The sequence below is a fragment of the Euphorbia lathyris genome, chromosome 1 (assembly GCF_963576675.1).
Source record: "Euphorbia lathyris chromosome 1, ddEupLath1.1, whole genome shotgun sequence".
NCBI classification, from domain to species: Eukaryota; Viridiplantae; Streptophyta; class Magnoliopsida; order Malpighiales; family Euphorbiaceae; genus Euphorbia; species Euphorbia lathyris.
In genome coordinates, this window is record NC_088910.1 from 16,934,714 (window position 1) to 16,950,501 (window position 15,788).

General features: G+C 37.3%; 1 protein-coding gene across 3 annotated transcripts; it reads right to left on the reverse strand.

Annotated features, from left to right (window-relative positions):
* Positions 1 to 1,276: 1,276 nt before the first annotated feature.
* Positions 1,277 to 4,699, reverse strand: LOC136223157 (zinc finger CCCH domain-containing protein 56-like). Of its 3 annotated transcripts, none has more exons than XM_066011028.1 (2): positions 4,444 to 4,699; positions 1,277 to 3,745 (listed from the first exon to the last, which is right to left on the reverse strand). In XM_066011028.1, exon 2 carries the CDS (start codon positions 3,643 to 3,645, stop codon positions 1,678 to 1,680), a length of 1,968 nt encoding a protein of 655 aa, XP_065867100.1. In that variant the 5' UTR covers positions 3,646 to 3,745; positions 4,444 to 4,699; the 3' UTR covers positions 1,277 to 1,677. The 3 variants fall into 3 exon arrangements, with proteins under 3 accessions (XP_065867100.1, XP_065867090.1, XP_065867107.1); XM_066011018.1 differs by having other exon boundaries at positions 4,409 to 4,699; XM_066011035.1 differs by lacking the exon at positions 4,444 to 4,699 and adding an exon at positions 3,842 to 4,400.
* Positions 4,700 to 15,788: the final 11,089 nt, after the last annotated feature.

A 15,788-nucleotide genomic window follows, 5' to 3' on the forward strand; every position in this document is an offset into this window, starting at 1 on the left:
CGATTATATTAATCAACGTTAAAATGATCATTATAATAGTAAAACGTAAGGTTCAGAGACCATAATATTTGGTTTTAAAAGTTAAAAACCATAATAAAAAGTAAGTGTAAAATTCACGAGCCCTGAATATAATTTACCTGTCGGAAAAGGAAAAAATAAAATAAATCAGCAAGATTAGGAAACCCATCAAGATCAATTTCCTGGAAATGGACAAAGCTGCCCATTGCCCCACATGTAACATCAAAGTTTTACTAATTCTCTACATTGCAATAAAAAGGCTTAATACATGGTGCTATTCTGAACTTGTCAAAAACAGAACTAATAGTGAAATAACTCTTATGAACTTATTAAAACAGGTGAACTTGAAAAGTTAATTATATCAATTTAAAGACATTTTATAAAATTTAAATGACCAATTAGAGCTCCTGGAAAATGCTGCTTTCAAAAAATTGATTTCCTACTTTTATAAAAAGCTAATTTTCAGCTATAAAAGACGAACATGATATGTCTAACTAAACGTCTAAAACTCTCATTTTTAAACCGAAAAAGCAAACCGAAGGAGAAAAAGTAACAACCAAACACCTCCTAATCTTTTTTTGAACCAATTTCAGAATTAAACCCAGTAAAAACAAATAACTAAAGACATGAGTTGAGTTGAGTGGGGCATCAATTCTTGGCACTTGATTCCTATATGCCCTATCCATCATTGCATCTCATTCATTAGATAAGAAATTCCTCTATTACGTGCAATTTGCACATATTCTAATTATATCGAATAAGACTTAATTATCCGATAAGATTTGAAATTGCACGCATTCTATTAATAAAAGAAAAATCATCTTCCATTAATAAGATTTGAAATTATAAAGTTTGAAATTGCACTGTCAGAAATGAAATTGTATCGTTCTGTGCATAGATGCTAAATTCACTCTCCTCAAAGAACCATAGAATTAAATTCATAGCTTACCCGATTAATAATTAGTGTTCGAAACAATTGTAATCTTGAGACTAACGTTTACCCAACGTTTACCCGACAGTGCAATTATAAACCCCATAGATAACTCAAAGGATGAAAATTGTCTCGCATGTATAAAAAAAAATCCACCACATGAAAGATAAAATAATAAGAATATTTTCCACCTACCAAACCCACCATCTCCAGTTGTTGGGATCCATTTCATCACAGATTCCCAAAAACACAAGAAAAGCAACAGAAACACAAACAAACAAATAGGAGAAGAAAAGCAAAGGCCTAAGAACCAAAAAGATGAGTCAATAATAATAATGCACTAGAAAATTAATGAATATTATTATTTATCATAATAACAATAATAAGAATCCTCAAATTCTTAATCTGTTCAGCACCCTCATTAACAGTATCAGTAAGGAAAAGGATCTGTATATGTAAGTAAGGGAGGAGAAACAATTTATATTCAATAATACAGTTTTGAACTTTGAACAAAAGAATTAATTCCAAGGATTAAATTGAACAATACCTGAATTAATTGGAGTATAGCTTGCTTCTGTGAATCAATTAGATGTTATCTTCTTTGAAAAGATGCCTCCCTGTAGCCTCCTACTGTAATGTTTGATTAAACAACCAATTATAAATTTATAATTGAGTTTGGACCAGCTGAATTCAACTCAATTACAAGTTTATAATTGAGGTTGAAGTATTTAAGCAACAATCTGATCAAGCTGCAACCCCTCGAGCCAGGCTCGAAGAGCGATGTGCTCACTGGATTCGTCTTGGCGACTTGGACATTCTTCTGGCTCGGGTGGAGATTCCTTCAACACTGATTGAACCCATGACACATCAGGCTCCTCCCCAGAATGTTTGTTTAAGTATGATTTGTGTGTCTGGTGATCCACTTCATCTGCTTGAACAGAACAATCTGCATTTTCAAAAGGATGTTGCTTTTTTACCCATGGATTCTCACTACTGATCACGAGATTATATTTGAAGTTAGAACCAGCTTCCCTGGAGCTTAAGTTGCCAAATTGTCGCTGCAGGATCGATGGGGATATAGGCTCGTTGATTCTAGGCGAGGAAGAATCAAACGAGACCTGCATTTGAGGGTACTCTGCAGTCTTAGGAGAAGAAACACCAGTCTTAATTGGAGATAACATGCTTTGCTGCTGGAATTGATTAAGAGCGGCAGATTTATATGAAGACGAGAAAACAGATGCTGCTCCCAGCTGATCAGTGTTTCGGGGAGATGAAACGTCACTGGACAAAAATCTGTCGAGATTTGATAAGTTCAATTGATGATTCAAATGGGCAGAAAGATTGGCGGAGGAAGTATTCTGCTGCGGACCAGAGACATAAGACAGCTCATTTAGGAGATGAAGTTGCTGCAGTTCATAATCTTGGAATCCATACCTCTCCTCGGATGGAAAATCTCTTGCATTCAGAGAATTTCTCAGACGGCTTGCTTGAAGATTATTGCCTGCAGTTTGCAAATTTGAGATATTTTGCTGATGCCAAGCCATGGGTGAATGCGGATCATTGCTGGAAGGAGACATAGGAGGAGTAAATGGAAAATATGACAAGGAAGAAGGTGCTGAGGGCGAACCCAGCAATACGTTCATGGCTGAAGCAAAATCCATGCCAGCCAGTGCATGTGGAGATGACATGGCTGCAGTAGATGGATATACGGGCCTAAGTTCCTCCGGTGTGTGGGCAAAAAAGCACACCCTGCGGATGCAATTAGTGCCGTCCTTGCAAAGTCGAGTCCGGTATTGCGCTGGGTGAAGCCAGCACTCAAAAATGCCATGAGAGTACTCACAGAAGTCGCCACGCCTACATGCCCCCTTCCTGTGATCTGGGCACGGCACACAACTGTATTGGAACCTCCTTGGATCTCGTCTCCGAGCATTCTCACCCGGGTGGACAAAAGGACACTCGGTCCAGTCATGGGAATACGCCCGGGAACAAGGCTGGATCTTGAATGCGAACATTCGAAATTCATCAGTAGTATAAATGCTGTTCTTAATATCAGGAAGAGATGGATCAACAGGGTATTCTTTCTTATTAGCAGATTGAACATGTGAATCATTAGTCTTACTAGTAACCGGAGACAATACCGAACCTGAGACAGGAGATAAAGAACCTTCTTCCGATGACAATGAGATCGGTGGGGAACTGGATCTATCCCATTGATAAAGAGAACCACTATTCTTCAAGAGTTCTTCAAGGACAATTTTCAGATGGGGAAAATTTGGAGATGCAACAATAACATCTCCCGGAATGTGACAATTGGCATCAGAGATACCGGGATCAGCACCAGCAAGTAAAAGCAGCTTTACAACATCAACAGCATTAGTGGATCCACCAGAAGCAGCACAATGAAGAGCAGTGCTCTTATCAGGACCGCAAGAGAAATTTACATCAATCTCAGGTAGAGCAAGAATCAGCTTCACAACATCAACACTACCGTATTTAGCAGCAATCATTAACGGGGTTCGATGTTCAAGAACCCTCTTCTTCGACACCCTCTGGTGACTATACCAGAGTGAAACCGCCCTGATCTCAGATTCATCACATACCAAGCGCTTGAAACCCTCAACATCATTATCTGCTGCACACTCTAGCAATACCGAAAACGAAACCCCTGATTCAACTGTGTCAATTGAGCTATTCATAGTTGGAGAGATTACCTTCAGAGATTACCAGAGCCCTCTACTAAACATGCTTCATTGAACTAGAACAGCAACTCATTGGGAGCAATTGAAAAATGTTAATCTACAAGAAACAAATGAATGAAAGGGATATTAAGAATTAAGAATCGAATATAAATCAGAATAGTGATAATTCTCTCAGCACTAAGCCTCCACCAACCGAAAAATTGAAGAACCCAGTTCGAATATTGCAGAAAATAACAAATGAATCCATCAAAGAGGGAATAATATCTGAAAAAGATCTGAAAGAAGACAAATCATCAATTGCTAGATACAGATAACTGAAAAGACAAAAGTCAATAAGCATTTGAGAATAGGTGGGTGCATTTATAGGAAAAAGAAGGCTAAGATTTCACAGAAAGGGAAAGAAATTCTCCGTGGAGATATCATCTATAAATACGACAAGCCTGAGATTGAGACAGCTATGGTTTCTGTTCAAAAATTCCTCATCTGAAAACGAAACAATTTGCACGTAAAGCACATTTTCCATTTCCTTTTCCTTTTAAATCTCTCCCACATTTTCTCAGCAACCAAACAGCGAAAAGAAATTACTCTTTTTCATAACACAATCAATTCAGCCATAAAAAGCGAATAAAACAAGGCGGAATAGCCTATTAACAACATAATATTCAGAAATCAAGACTAAAAATCAGTAGTTCGAACAGTATAAAATATCAAATTGACGAAATCCGAGAGCAGTTCCAAAGAAAAAAAAAATCGAACTCACTGCTAATTCAAAATATGAGTTGGTGGTGATAAGACCTTTCAAGCAACCATGAAATTGTACATTCATTGTACGGAGACACAGTGAAAAGGCATTTTGGAGCAGATGTAAAAGCAAAATTGGCCCACAACCTGAACTTTCTGCTTCCGGTGAAAATTTTATATATAGAAAAGGAAGGATTTCTCTTTTTTCTGAATATATATGGAAGGTGAAAAGGATAAGGAGGGGTTACTGAATTTGGAGGAGAAAAAGATAGTTGAGTAGGTGAAGAGATGCGGGAGGTTTGGTGACCGGAGATAATGGCGGACGGTGACAAGGAGGAGCTATTGCTGCGACGTCGTTTTGGGTTTTGTAAATAGAGGAAAGTTAGTCAATGGACTGTCAAAGTCAAAGAGTATGTTTTGAGGTCTTCAAAATTCATGCTTCTATTGTTTTTGGGATTGAAGAAATATTGGCCAATTAAATCTCATTTAATTGATTAAAGTTAGTTAAATGTATTTTACAGATAACTAGAAATATATGCTTTTTGAAAAAAAAAAAAAACAACAAATTCAATGTTTATTAAACGGGTGTAACTTTAAAATTCATTAACAATAGATGGATTTTCTCTCATTCATTCAAGCTTAGTTAAGGTTCAATTGTATTGAATAGTTAAGTGTTTGGGGTTGTTTAAGTTAGATTTTGAGTTCGAGTTTCAGCGTACACAGAAAGTTTTAATTGGAAGAGAATCAATCTAAAGAGTAGCTAACGAACCTCAAACTGACAAATCGGACAAACTAAAAAAAACAATAAATGAAAATACAAGCTTATTATATAGTCAAAATGGTGGAGATTCGGATGTGATAAGAACGTGGAATTGTACATGAAAAAATCATCTTCCATTAAAAAGATTTATACTTGCATATTCGCAAAAAAAAACTAACATATCTGACAGAAACGCCGTTAAAAGAAGAAATTAACAATTTATAATCATCTAATATTAAGCTATACGAAGATATAAAATTTAATTGTTGGAGATGGTCTACAGGGCTGGCCCTGAACTATGAAATGAGGGGCGTCCATCCAAGGCCCATAATATTAAGGGGCCCAAAAAAAGTCCGGTAAAGAGTGGTTATCTCAAAGCACTTGGATCCCGCCCTTCTAACACAGCAAATCTCTCTATGATTAACTGGAATTTAATCTGGAATTTAGAGGTGGCTCCAAAAGTTAAAAACTGTTTATGGAGGATCTGCACAAGCTGCTTACCGACTCTGAGTAACCTGGATCCCGACCTTCTAACACAGCAAATCTCTCTATGATTAACTGGAACTTAATCTGGAATTTAGAGGTGGCCCCAAAAGTTAAAAACTGTTTATGGAGGATCTGCACAAGCTGCTTACAGACTATGAGTAACCTGGCATCCCGACGAAGCTCCCTCCCAAACTGTTGTCCAATATGCAACGCTTATGGGGAAGACGATCTTCATGTGTTTATCAACTGTCCGCGAGCCTACCGAGTGTGGAAAATCTTCTTTCAGGACAATAGGGTATCGACGGTCACAGATCTCATCTTCTGGCTTTCAAATTGCATCGGAGGGGCGTCAGGGACGGGAAATGAAGTAGCGATGCTTTGCTGGAGTATTTGGAAAGCGCGAAACGATAAGGTTTGTAATAACAGGGAACAGACACCAGAGGAAATCCACCGTATGGCCTTATCGGAATTGCGGGACTGGAGAGAAGCTCAAATCGTCAATCTAAAACTCCTCCAGTCACAGTCGGTCGTAATCGCAAAATGGAAGAAACCGTCGGAAGGAAGCTATGTGTGCAATATTGACGCAGGTGTGGATGACCAGAATAAATTCAGCTCTTATGGGTGTCTGTTGAGGGATCATCAGGGTAGATGTTTTGGTACTAAAATGGGGCACATTGCGGATGTCACGGATCCCCCGTTGGCAGAGGCAATGGCGATAAGAGAGGCTCTTACCTGGATTAAGGATTTTAACCTCAGCCATGTGGAGGTCCAATCAGATTGTCTCGTGGTTATTAGTTCCATACATCAGCAAAAACGTCAATTATCTTATTTATCGGATGTAGTGAATGATTGTTGTGATTTGTTAAGAGCCTTGAACTCATGTTCAGTCTCATATGTAAAACGTTCAGCGAATTTAGCAGCTCATAGCTTAGTTAAGGCTGTTACATCTAGATCTGTTCGTGGTGAGTGGGCCTATCCACCACCGATTATTTTTGACATTCTCGCTTCTGATCTTAGTTAATAAGTTTACCTTATTTCAAAAAAAAAAAAAAACGAGATGAATATAAAACATAAAAATCAATTGGTTCAATTGATATAAGTAAGAGGCTTGTGATTCTAATTTAGCTTGTGGTTGGAGGTTGGAATCTCCTCCTTGCCACTTCTATTATTATCAAATATTTTTTTCCTTCCCATCCCATTTTATCACTTCAATCAAAATTATCAATTTATATATTCAATAAGAAAAATAATCATTTAATTTTTTTCCAATTTTTTTTTATTATCCCATTTCAATTTTATTTCTTAAATTTAATTGTCAATATACATATTTAATAGGAAAAATAATATATTTATAGCAAAAAGTATAATTAAATTCTGAACTTTGGCTGTTTTAAGGATTAAACTCCTGATCATTTATTTTTCCACATTGGATCTTTGATCATTGATTCTATTATGGATTAGGCTCTTATTTAACTTTTTTGTAAAGTTTGAACTACATACATCGTTAGAGCGATTTGGCTTGTTGACATAAATAAATAAAAATAAGAATTTCTTGACTAGAAAATATAAAAATTAAAAACTAAAACGAAATTATAGAAATTAATTTCCAGTATATTCTTTCAAACTCGATTTTCTCCTCTTCCATTTTATGATTTTCAACATTAGAATCGTCAAATTGATCATCTCATCTCCTAAACTCGACGGAAAAGTTAAATAAGAGCCAAATCCATAACAAAATCAATGATTAAGGGCTCAATATGAAAAAATAATCGATCGGGGGCTTGATCCTTAAAACATGTAAAGTTCAGAGGCTTAATTATGCTTTCTGCTTATATTTATTTACTTCTTTCAATTTTACATGACATATATACTTGTTATTTTAGTACATAAATAATTCTAGTTAGTATACTCGCTACTACTGCACTACTAATTTAGCTTTTATATAGAAAATATTGCAATTTTAAATAACGTTTACGAGTTGGTGCAATTTCAAGTCTAGTTGATTAAAAATGAGTTTTTTTCATTAACATGAAATCTACAGCTTTAAACCATATTGCGTGACCAAAACGATGGAGGTTGGAGCGAGGATAAAACAAGAAATTACACATAAAAAAACCCCATTTTCGTCATTAAGCTTGAAATTGTACTAGTTGATAAACGTTAGATTTAAAATTGCACTATTTTATGCATGAATGCTAATTGCTCTCTCCTAATAACCATATGACTAAATTTGTACATTATCCCTTATAATAATAAAAAAATCATCTGACCTACAACTTAAAAAAAAAAGTAAAATGTATATATGGGGGCCTAAATTATCATCTCGCCCCCGGCCTCTAAAAGGTCAGGACCGACCCTGATGGTATACACCATACAAAGTATCGGACTTCACTATAAACTCATCTAAATCTTTGTTTTTAATCTAATTCAGTGCTTTTTACATATGCACAATCTTTCCCTTTCTTGGAATGAAATTTTCAACAACCGGTTTTGAAAAAGCTCCACAAAATTGTCATTCACTGTCTCGAATCACTGCTCCAACACTCAGGGACCCGAACCTACAATGACTGAAGTATCAAAATTTAACTTAAGCATCAAATGAGACCAAAACGAGTGAAATTATGAGAAACAGAACTCATCCAGCAACCAACTCCAACAAAAAATTCCTTTGTTCTAAGCTATTAAGTTTACTTTTAAAGCTTTAGTCTTCATCTTTAAATCTTTAATGTCATTCTCCAAGCCTTTAATTTGTTTGAAATTAAGTTTCCATTAATCCACTATTATCCTCTTCTGTAAAAAAAATCACAATCTTCATTCAACATAAAATTCAAATTTCCAAAATACACTTCCTTCACTCAAATAATTCTTTAAATTATTAATTCCTTTTTTCATTTCCATTTTCAAGCTTATTAGAATATTCAATATTCCAATTTTTGTTTCGCATCAATTCCCATTTTTGTTGTTCTCTAATTTTCATATTTGATTCGATATTTTCTTCATTCAAATTTTATTCGTTGATTTTGATTAGCCAAATTGAATTTCTAAAAATAATTCAAGTTACTTGTTGTCAATTAAAACGTTTTCTTTCGACACCTTCGCGACAAGTTACAACTCGTTTTTGCTAAAGCCTTGAGCCTATATTCGCTCAAATTCCCGTTTGATTATCCACAACAATTATCATTCGCAAATACGAAATTAATTTCAGCTCCAAATGCCGACGAAGTGTTAATTCATTTCCGACTTCAAGTTTATTATTTTCATTCTCAATTTTGTCAATAATTTCATTCACAGTTTCAATTCAATTTTAATTAATTGTTATTATTAAATGTAATTTCTCCATGGATTAACATAGTTTTTCAGTTACATATAACCCTTCGTGGAACTCTTCCCTCTTGGTAGGGTTTTATACCTTCTTGGATCAACGCCGTTGTGGATTATTTGCTTCCAATTCTTGAATTCAATGGACAAGAAGATAGTAGAGATGTGTAAAAAACTATCATTATCTGATATAGAAAAAGAAATCATCGAGGTTGAGGAAACAGATTCGGATCGTAAAAATAACCCAAATCCTAATCGCTTAGCTCTGCTCTGCCGCCTGCTCTCTCACAAGCCCCTGAATCTACGGGCTCTTCATGGGGCACTCTCTAGTATGTGGAAAATTTCCGAGGACTTCAAGCTTGAGGACACAGGCAAAGGCACCTTCATATGTCTATTTGAAAGTCCAAAGGATAAAACATGGGTTTTGCTGAACGGACCATGGCAATTTGATAGACAGCTGATTCTTATGACAGAGGTGCAAGGCTTCGAACAACCATCAGAAATCGAAATCAACCACTGCAGTTTTTGGGTAAGGATACATGACCTTCCATTAGACAGAAGAGACCAGCGCTCCATTCACATGGTTGCTAGCAAAATTGGAAAGGTTATTATGATCCAAGAGGAGGATATTGGAACCTTGGGTAACAGTATCAGGGTTCGTGTGGAGATTGACGTAAATAGGGCGCTCGTAAGGGGGACGTACATCCGTAACAGCGTGGGGACGACTTGCTGGGTCTATTTCAGGTACGAAAAACTTCCAAACTTTTGCTATCTATGTGGTCTAATTGGGCATGTAATGGATGATTGTGTTACAAAAGACCAGGAAGATGTAGGTGATAACTGGCCTTTCGCCCCTACCCTAAGAGCCTCTCCGTTTAAGCGTAAATCCTATGGAACTTGGAAGGGTCTAAATAGAACAACAACAGGGAATGTAGCTCAGGCAATATGTCTAACACACCCTCAGATTCTAGCGTAGCCAGACGCAAGCTCCAGTTGACTTTGAATAATGAGGAGCCTCTTGAATCTACCCAGGAAAATGTTAATTATATGGCTGACCCTAGAAATGTGAGAGATAAAAAGAATAATGAAGAAGAGCTACCTCTGAAGACATCAGATAATAGCCTACAGCCAGCCCCCCCACTAGAAACTAAAAGAAGAGATATCCAGAAGACACTGAGTGAAGATGTGATGGGTACAGATACTACTAAAAAAGCTGATGGCTGCAATTATAGAAAATTCAAAAAGATTGCCCGCTCTCAAATCTCGGGAGTTAATACAGGGAAATGTGGTGTTGATGGATGTGAGGAAGGAAAAGGAGGGGAAACTAACTTTAAAAGACAGAGAGAAGATGAAACAATTGAAGGTATGGAGATTGATGATCAAAACATGATTAAATGTTATCGTAATGATGCAGAGCCGGAGATTCTCAATTCAATAGCGGCGGTGCTTGCGGAGCAAGCCCGCCGACAATAATGAAAATCTTAAGCTGGAATGTCCAGGGAATGGGCAACCCCTGGACATTCCGTGCCTTCAGCCACATTCTGAAGGTTCATGGCCCAGATTTTATGTTCTTGATGGAGACTAGATTGGTTAATAGAGAAGTAAACAAGCTGAAACAAGTTTTATTAGACTACAATTTGTTCAATGTCAATGCTAAAGGGAGATCTGGAGGACTCCTTCTAGCCTGGAAAAAAGAGATTGATGTATCTATCCAAGGCTTCACTGATCACTGCATCTATTTTGAAGTGCTAGGATCTGATGTTCAGTATTGGTGGAGAGGTGTTGGCATTTACGGATGGCCTACTGCAAATCAAAAATTCTTAACTTGGGATCTCCTCAAAGCAATTTACCAAAAAGGTAATCTCCCCCTCTTAGCTTTTGGAGACTTTAATGAAGTTCTTTTTGCATTTGAAAAGGTTGGAGGAAGAACGAAAGCCCAATCTGAAATGGATGCCTTTCGTAACTGCGTCAACTTTTGCCAACTCGAGGATCTCAGATTCTCAGGATGCCCATTTACTTGGAACAATGGTCGGAAGGGGAATGACAGTATTATGGAGAGATTGGATAGAGCCTTAGCATCTGAGAACTGGATAAATATCTTTCCAGTATGCTTAGTGAAACATCTGCCCTGCTCTGCATCAGACCATATCCCAATTCTTATTGATTGTGAGGGTACCTGCATAAGGGAAAGAGGTAAACAAAGTCACTTTCGGTTTGAAAAAATGTGGCAACGAGACCCTAATTGTGCAAAAATCATAGAAATGGCATGGAAATCTTATTTGGGTGGGGAGCAGTTTTCTATCCTGGAGAGAATTAAATTGTGCTCTCAAAAACTCAGTGAATGGAACCGCGATAGCTTTGGGCATGTGGGAAGAAGGATTAAGATTGTTTCGGAACAGTTAGAAAAAATTCAAAACTCGAAGGCTGATGCTGTTTCGATTGGAAAGACAAAGGCATTAAAAAAGGAACTCAATGAATTACTACATCGTCAGGAAGTTATGTGGAAATAGAGAAGTCGTGTGATGTGGTTAAAAGATGGAGATAAAAATACCAAATATTTTCATGCTAAAGCAACGACCCGACGAAAGGCAAATACGATTACCGAGCTTCAGGATAAATATGGGTGTTTGAAAAAAGGATCAAAAGCCATTGAAAGTATTGTTCTTGAGTTCTATCATGACCTATTCTCCACGTCAAATCCCGAGCTTAATGTGTTTCCTTTTGAGGTGATTGATCGACACTTATCAAATGAGCAAATTGAAGAATTGGCAAGACCATATCTTCCTCAAAAGATTTCCGAGGCACTTAAGCAAATGCACCCGGATAAGGCCCCCGGACCTGATGGCATGTCAGCTCTCTTCTATCAATCATATTGGGAGGTAGTGGGTCCTAAAGTGCAATCTTGTGTCATGGAGTTCCTAAAGTCTGGGAAAATGCCTGATAACTTGAACCATACCCTGGTATGCCTTATCCCTAAAAAATTCAAACCAACAAGTATGAAGGATTTACGGCCCATAAGTTTGTGTAACGTGCTTTACAAATTGATTTCTAAAGTGCTTGCTAATAGGCTAAAACGAGTGCTGCCTCATATTATTGACCCTGCTCAGAGTGCATTTGTGTCCGGTCGACTCATTACTGATAACGCTCTGATTGCCTTTGAGCTATTCCATTCTATGAAGCATCGTAGCTTGAGTTCTAAAGGGCAGTTTGCACTGAAGCTCGATATGATTAAAGCGTATGACCGGATTGAATGGGGTTTTTTGAAGATAGTTATGAAACAGATGCACTTTCCTGATTGCTTTATCAATTTGGTTATGACATGTTTATCCTCAGTATCCTTCTCTTTCTTAATAAATGGTCAAGCTCATGGGCTTCTGGTTCCGAATAGGGGGCTTCGTCAAGGGGACCCGATCTCCCCCTACCTTTTTGTACTTTGTGCTGAAGCTTTGTCAGCACTGCTGAGATATTCAGAAAGGAGACAACTGATTCACGGAATGAAAGCCAGTGGGTTGGGACCATCAGTCTCTCACCTATTCTTTGCGGATGACTCTCTCCTTTTTGCCCGGGCTACCATAGAGGAATGTCGTCAAATTAAGCATGTTTTGAACTGCTATGAACTAGCATCTGGGCAGAGGATCAATTTTGATAAAACTGAGATTCTTTTTAGCAAGAATGTTCCTTCCCAGATGAGGAATTATATATGTAATTTCTTATCTGTTAAAGAGGTGCAGAACTTTCAGAGTTACCTTGGGTTACCTTCAATGATTGGCAGGTCTAAAAAGCAAATCTTTGCTTTCATCAGGGACAAAATTGTTAAAAAGCTCAATAGCTGGAAAGAGAGGAACTTATCACAGGCTGGAAAAGAAGTACTCATTAAAGCAGTCGCCCAATCAATCCCACAGTATATCATGTGTTCCTTTGCCCTCCCTAGCACTTTTTGCTTGGAAATTCAGAAATTAATCAGAGAATTCTGGTGGGGAAAGGAAAAAGGAAGCAAAGGGGGGTGTTGGATCCAATGGAATAAACTATGCTTACCTAAACATCAAGGTGGACTCGGATTTAGATGGATTGAATCTTTTAATCTTGCATTTCTCGCTAAGCAAGGATGGAGGCTTTTGACCCAACCGGATTCCCTATGTGCCTGTATCTTTAAGGCTAAATATTATCCAAACTCATCCTTCACTCAAGCCCCTATAGGATTTCACCCGAGTTATACTTGGCGGAGCATTCTAAAGGGCAGACCTATCCTAGAGAAAGGACTTTGTTGGCGTGTGGGGAATGGTCAATCGATCAATATTTGGAATGACAATTGGATCTCAACCCAATGCTACAAGAAGCCTCTGATCAGATCCAATGCACTTCAATCTGAGTTAGTCCAATGCCTTATTGATCCGGTGCACCGCTGTTGGAACAGAAATGTTATTAATGCTGTCTTTCTTCCGTCAGAGGTATCCTCTATTTTGAGCATTCCGATTAGTTATCGTCTTCCTGATGATATTCTTTTCTGGTCTTTTTTAAAAAATGGAGCTTACTCTGTCAAAACGGGTTATCAACAAGCTGAAGCAATTCGTAGAAGTGGGGAGGGAAGCAGTTCATCACTAAGCGAGAAGTCCAATATTTGGAAGATCATCTGGCATTCCGGTGTTCCATCGAAAGTGAAAATCTTCTGCTGGAGAACAGTCCATAATGCAGTCCCAACTTTCAACAAGTTATTCCAAAAAGGGGCCAATGTTTGTGATTTTTGTTGCTTCTGTGGCTGTGTTGGAGAGACAATTAGCCATATCCTGTGTTCCTGTCCGAATGCAAAAGAAATATGGAAACTTCTTAACCCGGATCTGCGCATTGATAAACTTTTTGTCAACTCCATTGAAGCTTGGTTCTTGGAGGTTTATTCTGCTATTGATGCATACTGTTTTCAACTATTTTTGTTAACTATTTGGATGCTATGGTTTAATAGGAACAAGATGATTTATGGTGATCCTCCTCTTTCTACCTATGCCTTGAAGGAAAAAAATACTAGAGCTGTACAATGATTACAACTGCAGTCATGCCAAGCAATCCTAGAACCAAACCCACTTTGTGTGTCCTGGCACCAGCTCTAATTGGTCCTCTCCTCCTGCTGATGTCTTCAAGATAAACTGTGATGCTGCTTTTGATGTGAACAGATCCTTGTGCAGTTTGGGAATAGTTATCAGGAACAATGCTGGGCAGCCTATGGTGTCGGCATGTTATCCAAACATAAAGTGTTCTGATGTTGATTTAGCAGAAGGGTTAGCAATTCTTTATGGGCTTCGACTCGCTGCGGACTGCTGGCTCCTTCAACTGGACGTAGAAAGTGACTCCCTTATTGTGATTAGTGCAATACGTGATCTAAATCCAAGACGAAATGATTTAGGTCTTATTTGTGAGGACATCCGTAGCCTCGCTCACTTCTTCCCAAGAATATCGTTCAACCATGTAAAAAGAGAAGCAAATGGCTTGGCACACTCTCTTGCCCGGTATGCATCGGTGCTAGATTCATATCAAGTTTTTATGGAGGCTGTTCCTCCATCTTGTTTTTCTGCTCTGTGTAAAGACAGAAGCTGCTGATGTTGTAACTCTGCTGCTGTTTTATGAATTTACCATAAAAAAAACATAGTTTTTCAGTTGTAATTATCATTTGTTTCGATTTCATCGTTTATAATCAAAACAATATTTATAAGGAAAATAATTCCAAATTCTTATGTTGATTTAATTTTTTCAGTGCTATTACTCGAGCTAGTAAAACTTTTTTTTATAGTAGAACTACGAATTCAAGAAGATTTTTTATTTTTCAATGTTTGAATACTTCGTCCAATTGTTTTGTTTCTAGAAGTTAAGTTTAACGCGTATTTTACAACTCAAAACCATTAAAATTAATTGGGAATTAATTTACATGGCACATTCACAATAAATCCACACGAGTCAAGGCTGACATAGACATATTCGCAAAATAATATCAACAATTTTTGGCACGTCCAGTGCGACCATCACAAACAGTTTCTATCACAAACATCATTCATCTCACTTTTACTATCATCAAAATACAATTTCTAACAACCTAACAATAATTTTTGGTACGCCCAATAAGAGTTCAGATGTCTTTTACATTTTCTTAGTGTTTTTTTTATATTGCCATTCTAACAACATTTTATCCCGTCAGCACCAAAATATACTAGACAATAATTTTTGGCACGTCCAGTAGAACCCAAACACTTTTAGTTTTACAAGTCTACTATTTTTCTATACCACTTTTCATTATTGCTAAAATTACTTCCTAAATTTTTAGCAGTAACATTTTCGTTATAATTTTTAGTTTTTACAAAGCAATTTTTATGTATATGTTCTTAAAAATGTATAAAAAAGAACACCAGAAAGGACTGTGATCCTTCCGGTTTGGAAGAAAATCAAAACCAAAACAAAACAATAGAAGTGCCACAAGGATTCGTGGTCGAAACCATGAACTAAATAGAAGTTGCAAGCCGTCTCCCATAACAACCACCATCATTGGGTGAGACGATCCGACAAAATAATGCAATGATGCAAAGTTTTAAAAAATGTTTGGCTGAAATGACACAAGTCATAAAGTTTAATACTGAAATAATGCAAAACCCGCAGAAGGTTCCAGTCACTGCAAATAGAACTGTCAATCCTACCAACGAGGTCAATAAAATATCGGAAAAATGTGCGGAGATTTTTTCGTAAAAATCTATTACCGAATATACGATAGAGACGATAAAGAAGATGCCAACTTTAGGAGAAAGATATATACCTCCTTAAACCCACGAGGAAAATTTGAGATTTAATAAGCAGAACG

Excerpts from the sequence above, each read along its gene's own strand:
- LOC136223157 (XM_066011028.1), bottom strand. The coding sequence starts at position 3,645 with ATGAATAGCTCAATTGACACAGTTGAATCAGGGGTTTCGTTTTCGGTA.